We start from the raw sequence: 16,071 nt of genomic DNA, 5'->3' as shown, positions 1-16,071 counted from the left end.
AAAAAACTTAATAGGGACTTAAACAGGGAGAAAAATCAGAAAAATGTATTAAAACATACGATTTAGCACATTTAATCTCTGAGGCAGATAATTTGTTAAAATTAAATTAAATTAAATTAACCCTTTTATGCATAGCAGTCACTACAGTGGACAGTTAATCTACAGCTGTTCTCTGGTATATTCATGGGTTTTGTTGTTTTAGTTCCATATCAGCCGACACAGTGGACACTTACGCACCATCTCATACATTGCGATTCATACCATTATTGTAATTTTGATGTTCTTGATTAACCTGATCTGCAGTAACATGTTTGAGTGTAAATCAATTGCTAGTTGTTATTAGACTGAAATTAACAGTTTTCCTTTAAGTATGATAAAATGTGAGAAAACATCAGATTAGCTACATTTAATAAAAAAAAAAAAAAAATTAAAAAAAAAAATCTTTCATAGTTTTCACACAGTATATCACTTTCTGATATTGCATTTTAAATACATGTTTCTTTGCTTCAAAAATTCAACCCATGGTGTCTAGTTGAGTGGACATTTTTGTAACTCCATTAAATATAGGTTTATTAAAAAAAAAAAAAAAAAAAAAAAAAAAACTCAATCACATTGTTTTTTTCATGCCTTAAGAGGAATAAAAACACTCAGGAAAAAAATTCTTGAGTAAGGTCCTCATAATTCATGCATCAAAGGGTTAAATTAAATTAAATTAAATTAAATTAAAAACTGTAGACCAGTGTAACCAGCTGTTTTTGTGTTCATAGTTGTTGAACATGTACCATACTGTTTGGTGATGTTAAATCTGCTTCAGTGGAGTCTGTCGTTCTTCTTTTGTGCGCGTGTTTTGTTCTGTTTTGTTTTTTGTTTTTTCAACTTTATTAACAACATTTGAGTATACAGTACAACATTTTAAACAAACAAGATGTCAAAAGGAAAAAGCATTTGAACCTATAAGTTTAAGAAAATAATGCATAGATTTAAAAATACAAAACATAATATATAAATAATGGTAAAAAAGTAAATAAATTAAAAAAAATAGTAATTCTGACAAAAATAAATAAATAAATAAATAAATAAATGCAATAGAAAGTTCAGTCAGTATTAACCTATTGTGCGCGTGTCAACGTTTTATCTAAAAGCCGCTTACGTCACACGGCTGTTGATTGGTTGAAGACCAGGAAGCAGTGAGTTGACGGCGGACGCACGCTCACAGGAACCACTACCACAGCATTTGACACCCGAGGTGATACAGACAAGAAAACACGAGGGCAAAAATCCATAAACTGTGGTCAAATGCAGGGTTAGTCTCCACTGAAAAACACAACGTCGACGGAAGGCGGCTGGTTGCGTCATCTCTGTCCCGGGATGTGATTGGTGAGGATCAGTCCGGATGGGTGCTCAGGTTCTGCTGTACTGGGCCAACATCACAGGTTAGAAGCACAGGAGAACAAACATGGAAATGTTAGCTTAGAGGAACATATGGAAACTGACTCTGATCAAAAAGTCATCATTATTATTTATTTCATTTTATTTGTTTATTTGTCTCAAAGTTTGAAGGAAAAAAAGAACTGAAATAAAAAAAACAAAAGCAAGAACTCAATTACATATCGGCTAAAATTTCCTTAGGGGGTCAAATGAGTGTCCATTTCTGTCAAAAAAAAAAAAAAAGTTGTCATAAATGCATAGAAGTGTGTGTAAATAATGCTAATCCATTTGTGCACAGACTACTGATATTATTTGACAGTGGAAGCTCTATTTTCATAAATATTGGATTTGGAATAGCACGTGGATGTGAAAACTTTTGCTGGTGGACGGACGTGACATTACCCATGATGCTCTGGGCAGTACCAGTACTTTACTAGGAATAAACTTATAGACTTACTATTGCTAATTGTGCTCTTCTTCATAAATGTTGGTATTGTGGATCTAAAACAATCCCAGCTGACACAAAAACACTAAATGTGTCAGTGGACGGATGTGACATGGTTGTTGTGGATCCCATCATACTGATGCTCTGCAGCCATGTCAGCGTTTACACTAATGATCCCTGTGCAAAAACTAGGAGCACTATTATTTATTGGATAGTTTAGCATCAGACTAAAGAGGAAAGAACAATATAGAATTGTTCTTTCTGTATAAAAATGCTTCTTATTGTAAAACTGTTGATGTAAACAGTGCTGTGTGCCATTCTTCATGTATGTATTGGTGGAACAGAAGCAGGATGGATCAGCACCATACTCCAGATTGAACCTGTACAAATAAAACATGTGATATGGAGGAGAGAATCTGGGAAGAAAAACTGGGGAATCCAAAAGAATAGAAGATTTGTTTTTCAGGTCAATTCAGTTCAAATAGAACTTGTCCATTTGTGACATGAAAATATAGCATTAATTGTGCTGAAATTGTTCATTTTTGAGCTGAAAACATAGTTCATATGAGCATCAACATGTTGAACAGAACTGAAATCCTGTCCATTTGCAGAACTGTCATTTACCAACACAAAGTTCCTTTGGGGATTCACTGAGATTGATTTCTTCTGCACAAAGACACAAATAAGACCTCTAAGCAAATTTTAGCCAATATGTACCCATCAATGGTCATTAATCACTGAAAAAGTAATAAAATACAATAAATTTAACAGAAGTGCACATATGAATCAACTCATAAACACAGTTTGAGAAGGGACAGAAAGAAGCAAAGGCTTAGTCCTGCCCCTTCCTTAATTTCAGTGTCAGATTCATAACCAAATATATTTCCTTCATCAGTTATTTATCACATTAAATTATACAACAAGGAATAACTAGTTATAGCACCTTTGTACTGGTTATATCACCATTGTGCAACCATTCTGCCAGAAATAAACATAAACAAATAGAGACTAAACTATACAGGGTATAATATGTAAGCCCTAAACTACATAAACCCATCAACAATATCTCCCATTACACATACCAAAATATGAAAGTGGTCTGATTACTCAATGCATTTGCATCATGAGCTCATAATTTTAGAAAGTAGGGCGTATTATTTTTTAGAAGTGTTATTTTTGAGATGTTAGCTAGGACCTTATTTTTAGTCACTGTTTTAGACACAAGTCATTGTTTTCAGAGGTTAGCCCATTCTATTGAGTTTATCTTTGAAAACAATGACTTAGTATCTGAAAAATAATGACAGTGCCCTAAACAGAGACGTTGTATGGTGAAATAAGGATCTAATATCTCATGAACGTTTGTCAAAACAACATACTTTCCCCAAAATAATGAGATCATTATGATTTTCTCAAAATGATAGTATCTCATGTGGAAAAATCATATTATTTTGTAATGTTATTTTTGAAACATTAGGTGCTTACTTTAAGACACCAGGTCACTGTTTGAGGCCCCAAGTCTTCTGAGATACTGAGTAATTGTTTTTAAAGTATCTTATCATTTTGAGATGCTGAGTCATCATCTTGGAAATGAGCTCTATCATTAACACATCTAAAACCTCATAACAACATCAGATCCTGGGGTTTAAGTGGTGAATATGTGTTATTTCTGTTTAATAGCATATACATGTGACAGCTGTAATAATGTCTGAATGTCCTTGTTTGTCTGTTTCAGGTTACATCAGATTAGCTCTGGTGTTGGCTGCCTGGGCTGCATATGAGACACCATCACTATTTGTCCCTCTGTACTCATCATCTGTCCTGCTTGATGGTATCAAAGGACTGGTTTGTTTATTCACTGGTAGAATATAGGACTTTTATAGTGAAAACCGCATATCTCCAAATGTATCTATGTATGTTTGTGAAAATCTGAAGGATGACTTGGTACTTTATGGGGGGAGAAAATTCTCTGGCGCCTTAAACTGAACAAACTGTGAAAAACCCACTTAGAGTTGAAAGCAGACCTGTTTTTTTTTTTTTAATTTGTTTTGTTTTTTGTCTGAGCTCACGAGAGCTGAGTGATTCTCATAGGACAATGATACTACAAACATTTGGTAATATTTCAAAACATGATGCATGACTGTTGAATACAGAACCCTCACTTTGTAATGTGGTATTTTTCGGTGTGTTATTTGTAGTTAAAAACTGGATCATTTGTCTAAAGGATACTTAAATTAACACCAAATGTAGTTATCAAGTCCCATTTATCTTCTCCGTTGTATCTGTTGTATGCATTAATGATAAAATACTGATACTAGAAGCACTCGGAGAGCGCAGACCTCCGCCAAGGCTGATCAGTGGCCCCCCCTGTGGGCCCCCCCACCCCCGATCACCACCAAAATTTAATCATTTCTTCCTTATCCCATTTCCAACAAACCCTGAAAATTTCATCCAAATCTGTCCATAACTTTTTGAGTTATGTTGCACACTAACGGACAGACAAACAGACAGACAGACAGACAGACAGACAAACAAATCCTGGCAAAAACATAACCTCCTTGGCGGAGGTAAATATTGTACAAATGCATTGTTGAAATAACTACAATTCTAAACAAGTACAAATGTTGACCTGTGGGGGGTTTTTGTATTCAGACAAAGTGTGGATGTGGTGTTTTTTCATGTGCAGGAGTGGACGGCTGGCTGGCGAGGAGGCTGAACCAGTGCTCCAGGTTTGGAGCGTGGCTGGATGTAGTTGTGGACAACTTGGGCCGAGGCATGCTGTGGAGCCTGCTGTTTAAGGTCTGGTGGCTTCAGCATTCCCACCCATGACATATGCACACACTGCATTACCGCTTCAGGCTTTAGAGGGGTCCGTAATATTATGAAACAAAGATTTTTAACTTTTAATTCACAATAGATTTGAAAAGTCTTATGTTGTAGAGAAAAGTAATCGGCCATAGTGGGAAATGAAATGCTGTAAGTATTCTTGAGGTGCATATCTTTAATGCCCGTTGCTGTCCTCTTCCATCTTGCTGTTGTGGATCACTAAATTTAGCCCATGTGTTTAGTTTGTATTGTTCTTATCTCACCGGCCAATAGGCCATGAGCTGTGGTGAAGGCGCTGTGTCTGGCTTCTCTGTCGTCTTCGTTAGCAGTTTCTTCAAACCTCTTCTCTGATGAAACTACTGGTCGGATTATTTTCAAATTTTTTATGTAGCTTCCTTGGTTTGTTCAAAGTTTTCAGAAATTTTAGATTTTTGAATATTTAACAAGTTTTTGAAATATTCAAAATGTGCCTTTACTTATAATGGACCATATTTATTTATTTATTTATTTATTTATTTATTTATTTATTTATTTATTTATTTGAATATGGATACGATACAAGCTTCCTGATTACTACTATCTGACTTCTTTGCACAACATAACATAGAAATGAAAATTCAAGGAAGCATAAAATAATGATACACGCAAAAAGAAAAGAAAAAAAAAAGTCATATTCGAAAAGGAGTGAGAAGAAGCATAACTTGTTAGCTCTGACCCCTTTGTCTAAACCAACAATATGTACGTATATACATACATATACACCCATATACGTACACATCTATGCATCTATACACATACATATATACACATGTATGTATGTATATGTGTGTGTGTGTGTGTGTGTATATATATATATATATATATATATATATATATATACTCCCACACACACATACATACATGCATATACATACATAAATGCACACATGCGTACATATACACATCCACATATCATATACACATACACCTACATGTACATACATACACACACATATATGCATATACGCACATATACATACCCATGCGCATACACTTACATATACATGTACAAATTCATATATACACTGTTCCATACATACACATATACATTCCCATAGGCTTCTCTGCCTCTAATCCCTATGCCATATCAATAAGTAAAGGACAATAGTCAGTTATGAGAATTATCAATTATAACTGCTAAACACAATATTTTTGTACATTTTCTTAAACTGGATAATATTTAGACTTTGCTTGAGTTCCTCACTTAGATTGTTCCATAGCTTAACACCAGAAATTGACAAACAAAAGCTTTTTAAGGTTGTTGTCCTGTTTTTAGCTTACCGGCCAACAGGCCGTAAGCTGTTGTCGTCATGTAGCGTCCGTCAGCGTCATCTGTCGTCCGTTACAAAAATTTCAATCGTCTTCTTCTCCGAAACTACAATTCCGATTGACTTCGAACTTGGTATACAGCTTCTTTATGACTGTGTCAACAAAAGTTAGTGAAATTATTTGGATCCGGATCTGATTCTGGATTTGGTGCGACTTTGAAAAATTTCCCCATTATAAGAGATAGGAAGTGGATCGATGCGATAACTCAGTATCAATGATATCAAGTTGGAAATTTAATTTTTTACAGATCTGATTGGAATATGACCAAAACATGGGCTATTTCTGTAATAGAATAAATACACAGAACTGGGTGATAATAAATGGCATCTGGATACATTTCTCAAAGCTTTTAATTTGGCCGGTAAGCTACAGGGCTATTGGTCCTATTTTTGATTTTGAAGTTATGTTCCCCTCGTAATTGATATTTGATGTCTAATAACATGAAAATGGTTAGAGATATAAGTATTGTTACTATCGAGCACTGACAGGAAGTTATATATGGACTGTTATTTAATTAATTGAGTTCTCCTCCAGTGAAAGTACCACCCACTTCTATTGGGAGATTGAGCTCCTGCATCAAAACCACAGGACTTTAACATAGCAGCAGAACGTGACAACCTTGCAAATTCAACTGGTATTGATTCTGGATAGAACATGCTGGTGAGATATAGGGCCATTGGTCCTATTTTTTCTATTGTTAATTGTATAGGACTATAGAGTATTTTGCAGTAAGAACAGCGTCATCTGTCACAGCCCAAACACATTAGACTACACACATGGATGGGTTCAAATAGTCCTAGTGTCAGCTGTGATAAGAGTGAGCTGTCCATATTCTACAACTGCAAAGGAAAGGAGTTTCAGTGCTTCCTTTAGTACGTCTTTTAGCACAGGATACACAGAACTATCCTCCACCATAGATGACAGAAGGCCATCCCTCAGTTCACTGCGGTGACAATATTGCCCACAGTTCACTAAAACTAACAATAAACATGACAGACAGGATGCACATTGTCATTATGCCACAGCTGTCCAATATGCTGATATGTTTTGACAGATTAATATGGACATGACTGTTGGTGTGAAATGTGAAGTTAATGTAGCGGAATCTGGGCTTAGTTTGCATTATTACACCTCATTTGTTTTATGAGGCAGCCACAGATGTCTTAATAAAACTGTTACGAGTGAACTGCAAACTGGATGCAGGTGATGTTTTTATTTCAGTAACTAAACTTACGGTGCAGTCGTAGACTTGTAGACCTGTTCACTTTAGCTTGCGTAGATGTAGCCCATTTTCTCATGATGGTACTAATTTAGGATGTTGACTATGTGGATAAAAATGTTTTTTTAAATGTGTATGTATATACAGACAAATGATTGATACTCACATTCACACTTGCGGGTGATTTCGATTGACCAGTTAATCTACTGTGGTGTGTATGTTTGGATGGTGGGAGGAAGCAGTACTTCTACAGAGTCTGGGAGAATTGTATTATTTCATTTATTAAAGGTGCGGGAGACTTTCATGACCAATTTTTCATCAGATCTGTCAAACCTCAGTCATATCCTCAGAATCATGAATCTGTAAGTCTGTCTGTCATTACTCACCTGAATCTCTTCCCTCATGGTGAACAATTTCTTAGTGCCATCCACCATAAACAAACCATGTGTTTACAAACAGAGTTGGAAGGTAACTCGGGCATCTTCAAAATTTTGTTGTGACGTGCATTGTGGGAAACCGAGGCTCGCGCAGCCACCTGACAGCGGCAGCTGCTAAAGACACGATGCGGAAACGGCAGGAGCTCCTTTCCCTCTATGCATATTCCTCCAGCTGTTTCCACGTTTCAGCCATTTCCAAGCGTTTTTCTCATCCATATAATATCATATGGTTGCGCTGCCACTGTCAGGCAGCGGCGTGAGCCTTCGCTTCCCACAATGCACATTGCGACAAAATTCCGAAGATGCCCGAGTTACCTCCCAACTCTGTAAACACATGGTCTGTTTATGGTGGATGGCACTAAGAAACTGTTCACTGTGAGGGAAGAGATTCAGCTGAGTAATGACAGACAGACGTACAGATTCATGATACTGAGGATATGACTGAGGTTTGACAGATTTGATGAAAAATTGGTCACGAAAGTCTCCCGCACCTTTAAATATTGAACACCAAAAGTAAGTTGGAGCTATATGACCAAAAATTATATCATGATAAAAATGTTCATATCAGCCAATATTGATCATAACCATGATAAATGATGTCAAATCAATACTCAGTTACTCTGGCCTCCTTCCACCGTTCATAGACATGTTTTTAACAGGTTAACTGGTTAATCTACTTCACCAGTAGGTGTGAATGTGAGAGTGAGTTGTTGTTTGTCTGTATATGTCAGTCCAGTGATGAACTGCTAACATGTCCAGGTTGGACCGAACCTTCACCTGTTGGTAGCTGACAGAGGCTGCAGCGCCTCCACCACCCTCTGGAGGACAAAATTAATGAATGAGTTTCAAGGCTGATTTTTAGTCTCAAGTAAATGCTGATAAAACCACACAGATATTTGTCATTTTAAATTATTCATAAAATGTGTATGGAGAAAACATAAAAGGCAAACTAACAAGAAAACAGTGTAAAAGATGAGGCCAGACAAGAAGGAAGTAAAAGATATAACAATGCAAAAACACACTTATATTCTCTGATTTCCTTGTTTTGATTTAATTAAATAAAAATCAATAAAAGCTTTTATTCAACATGAAAATGACAAAACAAGATGGTTATTTATGGTTGCATTATGATCAGAACATGACAAACGCCAAGCAGGACTATTCAGAAGTCACATTCCTAACAATTCTAATGAGAACATCTGGTTTCATCATCAAGTGTTTGTGTGAAAAAATAGTACAAAAAAATACTCCATCACTTTTTACCTGGTTTAGCTTAGAATATCAACAAGCAACACTAAAATACAAATGTATACGATTACTGATATTTATAAATTGCAAAATCACAGTGAGTCAGAAAAGCCGTTTGACGTTAACATGTCTCGTGCTTTTTAACCTCTACAGGGTGGGGAAGCAAAATTTACAATGAACATTTAGTTGTTTATTCTCAGCAGGCACTACGTCAATTGTTTTGAAACCAAACATATACTGATGTCATAATCATACCTAACACTATTATCCATACCTTTTCAGAAACTTTTGCCCATATGAGTAATCAGGAAAGCAAACGTCAAAGAGTGTGTGATTTGCTGAATGCACTCGTCACACCAAAGGAGATTTCAAAAATAGTTGGAGTGTCCATAAAGACTGTTTATAATGGAAAGAAGAGAATGACTATGAGCAAAACTATTACCAGAAAGTCTGGAAGATACTATTAAAGAAGAATGGGAGAAGTTGTCACCCCAATATTTGAGGAACACTTGTGCAAGTTTCAGGAAGCGTGTGAAGGCAGTTATTGAGAAAGAAGGAGGACACATAGAATAAAAACATTTTCTATTATGGACATTTTCTTGTGGGAAATAAATTCTCATGACTTTCAGTAAACTAACTGGTCATACACTGTCTTTCAATCGCTGCCTCAAAATATTGTACATTTTGCTTCCCCTCCCTGTACATGTGCCACAGTTAGTGTGTATTAGTCCTGTATTTACTGTGTGTGGGGTTGTCTTTGTGTTGTGTTGCAGTGGGGTTGGCTGGTGTCTGCGGTGGAGTGGTGTGTGTTTGTGTGTAACCACAGCGCCAGAGGTGACAGATGGAAGAACAGCTTCAGCACCAGTCCTCCACTCATACAAGCCATCATGTCCAACGGTAACACACAAGTCTGCATCACACACAGTGGCACTAAGTACAGGCCTGTGTGATAGGAGCAAACTCCTGCATCCCAACATCAGTCATATCAAACAGGTTTTAGTTTCTTTAAAGCAGGGGTGTCAGACTCATTTTAGTTCAGGGCCACATGCAGCCTAATATGATGTAAAGTGGGCCGGACTAGTAAAATAATATAAATAGAATAAGAACTTATAAATAATTTCAACTCTAAAGTTTCCTGTATGATTTTAAGTGAAGAAGTAAAATTCCATAATGAAAATGTTTACTATGAACTGTACTTGAACATAACATGAACAAATATGAACAACCTGAAAAATAAGAGCAATGTTAACAGTATTACGCCTTAGTCAATAATTTACACATGTGCATCACAACGTACAGATCACAGTGGATCTACAAATACACAAAACATTTAGTAATAGGAAAAAATACCACATACTTCTCTTAAGACTTTCCAGGTTGTTCATATTTGTTCAGGTTATTCACATTTTTTGTAAAAGGCTAGTCTGTAAATGTAAACATTTTTATGTAATGTGACTTTTTTTTTTTACACTAAAACAAGGAGGAAAATTTGTGGTTTTCATTATTTATAGGTTATTATGATAGTATTTTACTAGTCTGATCCACTTTAGATTGAAGTGACCTAAAATGATTTTAACATCCTTGATTGTTAATATGTTCAGTGTAATTTTGCATTTCACAAATTCATCCCACTGGATCAGAACCTTTGGTGTGTTGTTGTGCACATGTTTGACTCCTGTGCTTTAAAGCCTAGTTCTACATTGTGTTGCACAGAATATTAGAACAGTACTATGACCGTACTACCTAACTGTTACAAAATCTCCTTTTTATGGTCTTTGTGGAGATCTGAGATTTCCAAAATATACACAATAAGACAAAGCATTATACTAATGTGTAAGAACTGTGTAATATGGAAATGTGTAGGCATTAGGCAAAGCGAGGTCAGCTGAACAGACTCAACTCAGCAGACATCCTCTGCAGAGCTCTGCACTCTATTGAATGCATTTATAGAGGAATTTAATTAGAAAATGAATATTAATGATAACAGACTGTCCAAAAAGCAGATTTACTCAGAATAAATGTTTCACTTTTTTTTTATTTATTTGAAAAAGATCCATATTCTGTCATGCCTGTACTTTCCCTGGTTTTTGCTGTGGTATTGTTTTAGTTCCAGTATCGAGATACTTTGGATAACTATCATAGGAAAGTCATAATGTTGGTATCTTAACAATGTTACTTGTATAACAGGTCCCAAAGTACCTCTGATGTGTTTACTGTATCAGTGTGTCATTACTAAACCTTAAATTCATACCTACTATGCATAAGCAGGTAGAGATGTTTGGCCAGATATTGATTACAGACAGGAAAGTCCAGTCGCCACAGCATTTTTAGAAAAATTCTGACTGTGTTGTGTATATCTATACCAGTGTTTTTCAACCTTGGGGTCAGGACCCCTTGTGGGGTCGCCTGGAATTCAAATGGGGTCGCCTGAAATTTCTAGTAATTGATAAAAAAAAAAAAAGTACTAATAAAAAATATATGGTGAATTGAGAGAGACGATCACACTACATACTGGTACTGTTTACCAGTGGTACTGTGCTTCTGTTTATCTGTCAAATGTTCATTGTGGTCAGTTTCAGATGCTGCAGCTCTTTCATAATTCATAGTTTCACTTTTGTTTGTTCACTATTAATTGTCCTCCTTGTAAATCACAGCTGGACTGACTGGACAGATCCTGACCAAGGAAAATCACAGTCTCATTTTGTGCAGAAATCTACACCTGGATTTACTGCCTCTGTCCATAATAATAGACATTATATAGACTAAATGTCCTCTAAAATTAACGTTTATTTGAAACATAGTATAGCAAACTATTACATGATCAAAAACAAATTAATTTGAGCAAAAATAAAAAAATCGTCTCTGTTTTGAAAATCTGGGGTCGCCAGAAATTTGTGATGTTAAAATGGGGTCATGAGCCAAAAAAGGTTGAGAACCACTGACCTATACTGTCTATCGTCATACCACACAACCTTAACTCAAATTCACTATAAAACCTAAACGTTACAGTGTTGTGTTATTACTGTGGTGTAACACTGTTTTGATGAGCACATTTTGCCGTCAGGGTTTCGGACCCCTTTGGGCCTCTGGGTGGTGAGTGGTCTGCACCTCCTCCCACTGTGGCTCTATGGGTTCCAGAGGGGTTTACTGTCCCACTGGTTGGATGTGCCTCTGTGGATCCAGACTCAGGGGACGGTGATGCTGGCGGCCGGCCGCCTGCTGGCCCTCTCAGCAGAGGTACAAGCTTCTCACATTTTTATCAAAAGTTCTAGTTCAGCGAAGCACAAATACTTGGATATTTTCCTCACAATTTAACCCATAAAGACTCAAACAGCCACCGTCGACCAAAACCAACTACTGATGTAAACTGTTTAATAGTTGATCCACTGATCCTATCAATACATGTAAATAATGGATGTAAAATGCAGTTATTCCTCTTTTCATGGTCATCAGATATGACCCATTTGGACGTTCAGAGGCTCTGTAGTTACCATGGAAACACCGTCATCTTCTACAACAGGGGTGTCAAACTCATTTTAGTTCAGTTCCACATTCAGTCCAATCTGATCTGCAGTGGGCCAGACCAGTCAAATAATAAAAGTGAAAAAAGTAAAGTTATATTATGATCAGGTTTACATCTACAAAGTTTCCTTAAAAATCTGAGTAACATGAACAACTTGAATTGTCTGAAGAAAAACATGAGCAATTTTAACAATAATCTGCCTCGGTTTATCAGTTTATCATTTACACGTGTGTTACAATCGCATAAAACATTTATTAACAGGCAGAATATTGGTCAAATTGCATTTACTTTTCTTAAGACATTTCCGTTTGATCGTATTTGTTCAGGTTATTCACATTTTTTGTAAAAGTAGAGTTTGGTAATGTAAACATTTTCAGGTAATTTTACTTTTTTACACCAAAAAAACAAAGAGAAAATTTGGGGTTGTCATTATTTATAGGTTATTATGATAATATTTGACTGGTTCTGACCCACTTTAAATCTAATTGGACTGTATGTTAGGTTAGTTTAGGTTAGTTTATTTCAGACACAGACATAATACAAAACATATGGAACAAAAATAGAAAACAATAATAATAATGAACAATACACAAATAAAAAATCAAACAATAGAAAAATAATAGTAATAATGATAAACAATACACAAAAAATCAAATAATAGGAAAAAAAAAGAACAACTGCTGTGCCTGAAAGGGCATTTATGTGTCTGTATGTGGAACCTGAATTAAAAGGATTTTGACACCACTGATTGTTCATATCTTCAGTGTAATTTTTGCATTTCACAAATTCCTCCCGCGGGCCAGATTTGGCCCCGGGCCGCATGTTTGACACCTGTGTTCTACAACAGTGATTCCCCAGTCAAACCCATGCAGTTGGATCAATGATAGTGGATAGACACTGGGTTTATGTTCAGTTAATGATATATTTGCTGATAAATCACTTTTCCTTCAGTTTTCTCTATTTCTGACAAAATAACCCTCAACTTTAATCTGAGCTTTTATGAACATCTACATGATCAGTAAATTACATATAGGAAAATACCTGATTTTCACTTAAAAAATGCAAAATGCAGAGGCTACTATGATAGTAAATGGTGATAAAACATTTAAGAAAGGCTAAATAAAGAGAAAAAGATCATTTTTTGTAATAGCCACAAAGGGTTAATTGGGTTAATTTACTGTTTCTTCTGTTTGACTGAGAATCAAAATATCTCACTTTTTCTAATTCAGTTGAAAAGCAAGAAACAGTTGATGAGTTATTCAAATATGGTCATATCAGTAAATCCCATGAAAAATCCCAGTGATGAAGCTACATTTCCCATCAGTGCTTCCTGAAAGTGCATTGGAATCATTTTGTTTATTAATTGTTAGATGAGTCTTTCTCATCATTGATCGATTTTTTTTTTTTACATGAGATTAAAGACATCTTTATTCCCATTTGTGTTATTATGAGATATGATAAAATGAACGACCCCGAGTGAGTAAAAATAGTTTTTATAGATGAATGCCTGCATCTCTCAAACCACCAGGAGCTATATGAGATGAATTGCAGTATTTTCACTTGTATCTGTGCTTTTATCCAGTGTAAATCAGGTATTTAGCATGTCAGAGTGAATATTAAACTCATTTTTTTTGTTTTTAAAAGTCTACCAGCATTGTAGATTTTTAAAGTATGGTATGAGGAATATCTGAATCCATATTTCTGATTTATCCTATGTCCATGTCTCAACAGTTAAAATACACAAGTTTATGTTTCTATGTCAAACAGGAACAAATCTGGTTTCCTTATTGACTTAATATAGACATTAATATGTTAAACACCCACTAATGTGATCCTCTTACATATTACTGTGCAGTGAATCTCATATTTATGGTTTTGTTTTGTTTTTTTTTTACAGATGTGGTGTATATGGACACATATTCAGTACCTCACCAGGGATTCAGATGAGTCAGAGGAGAAAAACAACTAATTCTGAATCTTCTGCTACAAACTGTGGTGTCATGTGGCATCTGGTTCTCTCCAAAGACGACAAACACTGGTCCAAATGAAACAAGTGGAACTTTTAGATTTCTGACGTAAGAACTATCCTGTCTGTCCCAACTTGTTGATTTCGATATCTCAAGAAGACGCTCAGAGAATTTCTTGATATTTGGCATAAGTTGAATATGTGGGTCAAAGGTCAGCAGCACCGTGGCATCAAACTGTCCGGGCCTCTGCGATCATCACAGTAACACTGGAACAGAAGGGAACATTGTCACCACAGGTTACATTTGCTTGGACATTAAATTGGCGACATTAATCTCAGTTTCTCACCCTGAAACTATTGACTTTATACCAGGGGTGTCAAACATGCGACCCGGGGGTCAAATGCCAAACGTTCCAATGCGGCCCCTGGGATGAATTTACAAAGTACAAAAATGCTGTGGAATTTATTTTAGCTCAGGTTCCACATACAGACCAAAATGACCTACAGCCAAAGAATAACATAATAACCTGCAGAATTTATTGACTCCATATTTTCTTCTTGGTTTGATGTGAAAAAAATAACCTTACATTATGTCTATAAATAATGACAACTTCAATTTTTTGTCTTTGTTTTAGTGCAAAAAATAACATTAAATTCTGAAAATATTTCCATTTCCAAACTATCCTGTAACAATAAAATGTGAATAACCTGAACAAATATGAACCTGAAATGTCTAAAGAAAATTCAGCATAATTTGAACTCTTTTCTTCCCGTTCCTCAGTGTTTAGTGTCTTTGTAGATCTGATCCAGAACGCACATGGACAAGTGATGATACTGAGGCAGAATATTGTTAAAATTGCACTGATTTTTCTTAAGAAATGTCAGTTTTTTCAGGTTATTCACATTTTTTTTGTTTGGATAGTTTATAAAAGTAAGTATTTTCATAATTTAATGGGGGTTTTTTTCACTAAAACACAGACAAAAATTTGCAGTTGTCGTTATTTACAGGTTATTCTGTTATTATTTGACTGGTCCGGCCCACTGGAGATCAAATCAGGCTGAATGTGGAACTGAAAGAACATGAGTTTGAGAGCCCTGGTTTTTACTGTAGAACAGAGGTGTTAAAGTCATTTGAGTTCAGGTTCAACATTCAGCCCAGTTTGACCTCAAGGAAGTAAGTAAGTAAAGCTTTATTTATAGAGTACTGTTTAAAACAACATGTTACAAAGGGCTTCACATAAAGGAGAGATAGATAAGAACAAATAAATCAAATCAAATTTTATTTATATAGCACCAAAAGTTATCTCATGACACTTTACATGTAGAGTTGGTCAGAACCAGACTCCAATTTATAGAAACCCAACAGAATCCTCTAGGAGCCAGACCAGGAAAATAATAACAGAATTACCAATAAATAATGACAGCTGCACATTTATGGCTTTGTCTTAATGCAAAAAAGTTAAATTCTGAATATGTTTTCATTTACAGCCGTCCCAAAGCATGTGAATAACCATGAACAACCTGATATTTCTGAAGAAAAAGAAGTGAATTTGAACAGTATTCTGCCTCAGTTTATCATTTATCATGTACATTACAACTTACAGATCACAGAGG

General features: G+C 35.6%; 1 protein-coding gene across 1 annotated transcript; it reads left to right on the top strand.

Annotated features, from left to right (window-relative positions):
* The first annotated feature begins 1,211 nt into the window (after positions 1-1,211).
* LOC115430987 (uncharacterized) lies at positions 1,212-14,823 on the top strand. The gene is made up of 6 exons (XM_030151207.1): positions 1,212-1,433; positions 3,606-3,701; positions 4,557-4,669; positions 9,742-9,865; positions 12,033-12,205; positions 14,389-14,823. Exons 1-6 carry the CDS (start codon positions 1,394-1,396, stop codon positions 14,458-14,460), a joined length of 618 nt encoding a protein of 205 aa, XP_030007067.1. The 5' UTR covers positions 1,212-1,393; the 3' UTR covers positions 14,461-14,823.
* The last annotated feature ends 1,248 nt before the right edge of the window (positions 14,824-16,071 follow it).

The sequence above is a fragment of the Sphaeramia orbicularis genome, chromosome 13, assembly GCF_902148855.1.
Source record: "Sphaeramia orbicularis chromosome 13, fSphaOr1.1, whole genome shotgun sequence".
NCBI classification, from domain to species: domain Eukaryota; kingdom Metazoa; phylum Chordata; class Actinopteri; order Kurtiformes; family Apogonidae; genus Sphaeramia; species Sphaeramia orbicularis.
Note: the sequence above shows the minus strand (reverse complement) of the source record. Positions and strands in the feature narration are given on the sequence as shown.

Coding starts and splice junctions, on each gene's coding strand:
- LOC115430987 (XM_030151207.1), top strand. CDS start 1,394: ATGGGTGCTCAGGTTCTGCTGTACTGGGCCAACATCACAG. Junction 1,434..3,605: donor GTACTGGGCCAACATCACAG/GTTAGAAGCACA, acceptor TGTCTGTTTCAG/GTTACATCAGATTAGCTCTG. Junction 9,866..12,032: donor ACAAGCCATCATGTCCAACG/GTAACACACAAG, acceptor TTTTGCCGTCAG/GGTTTCGGACCCCTTTGGGC.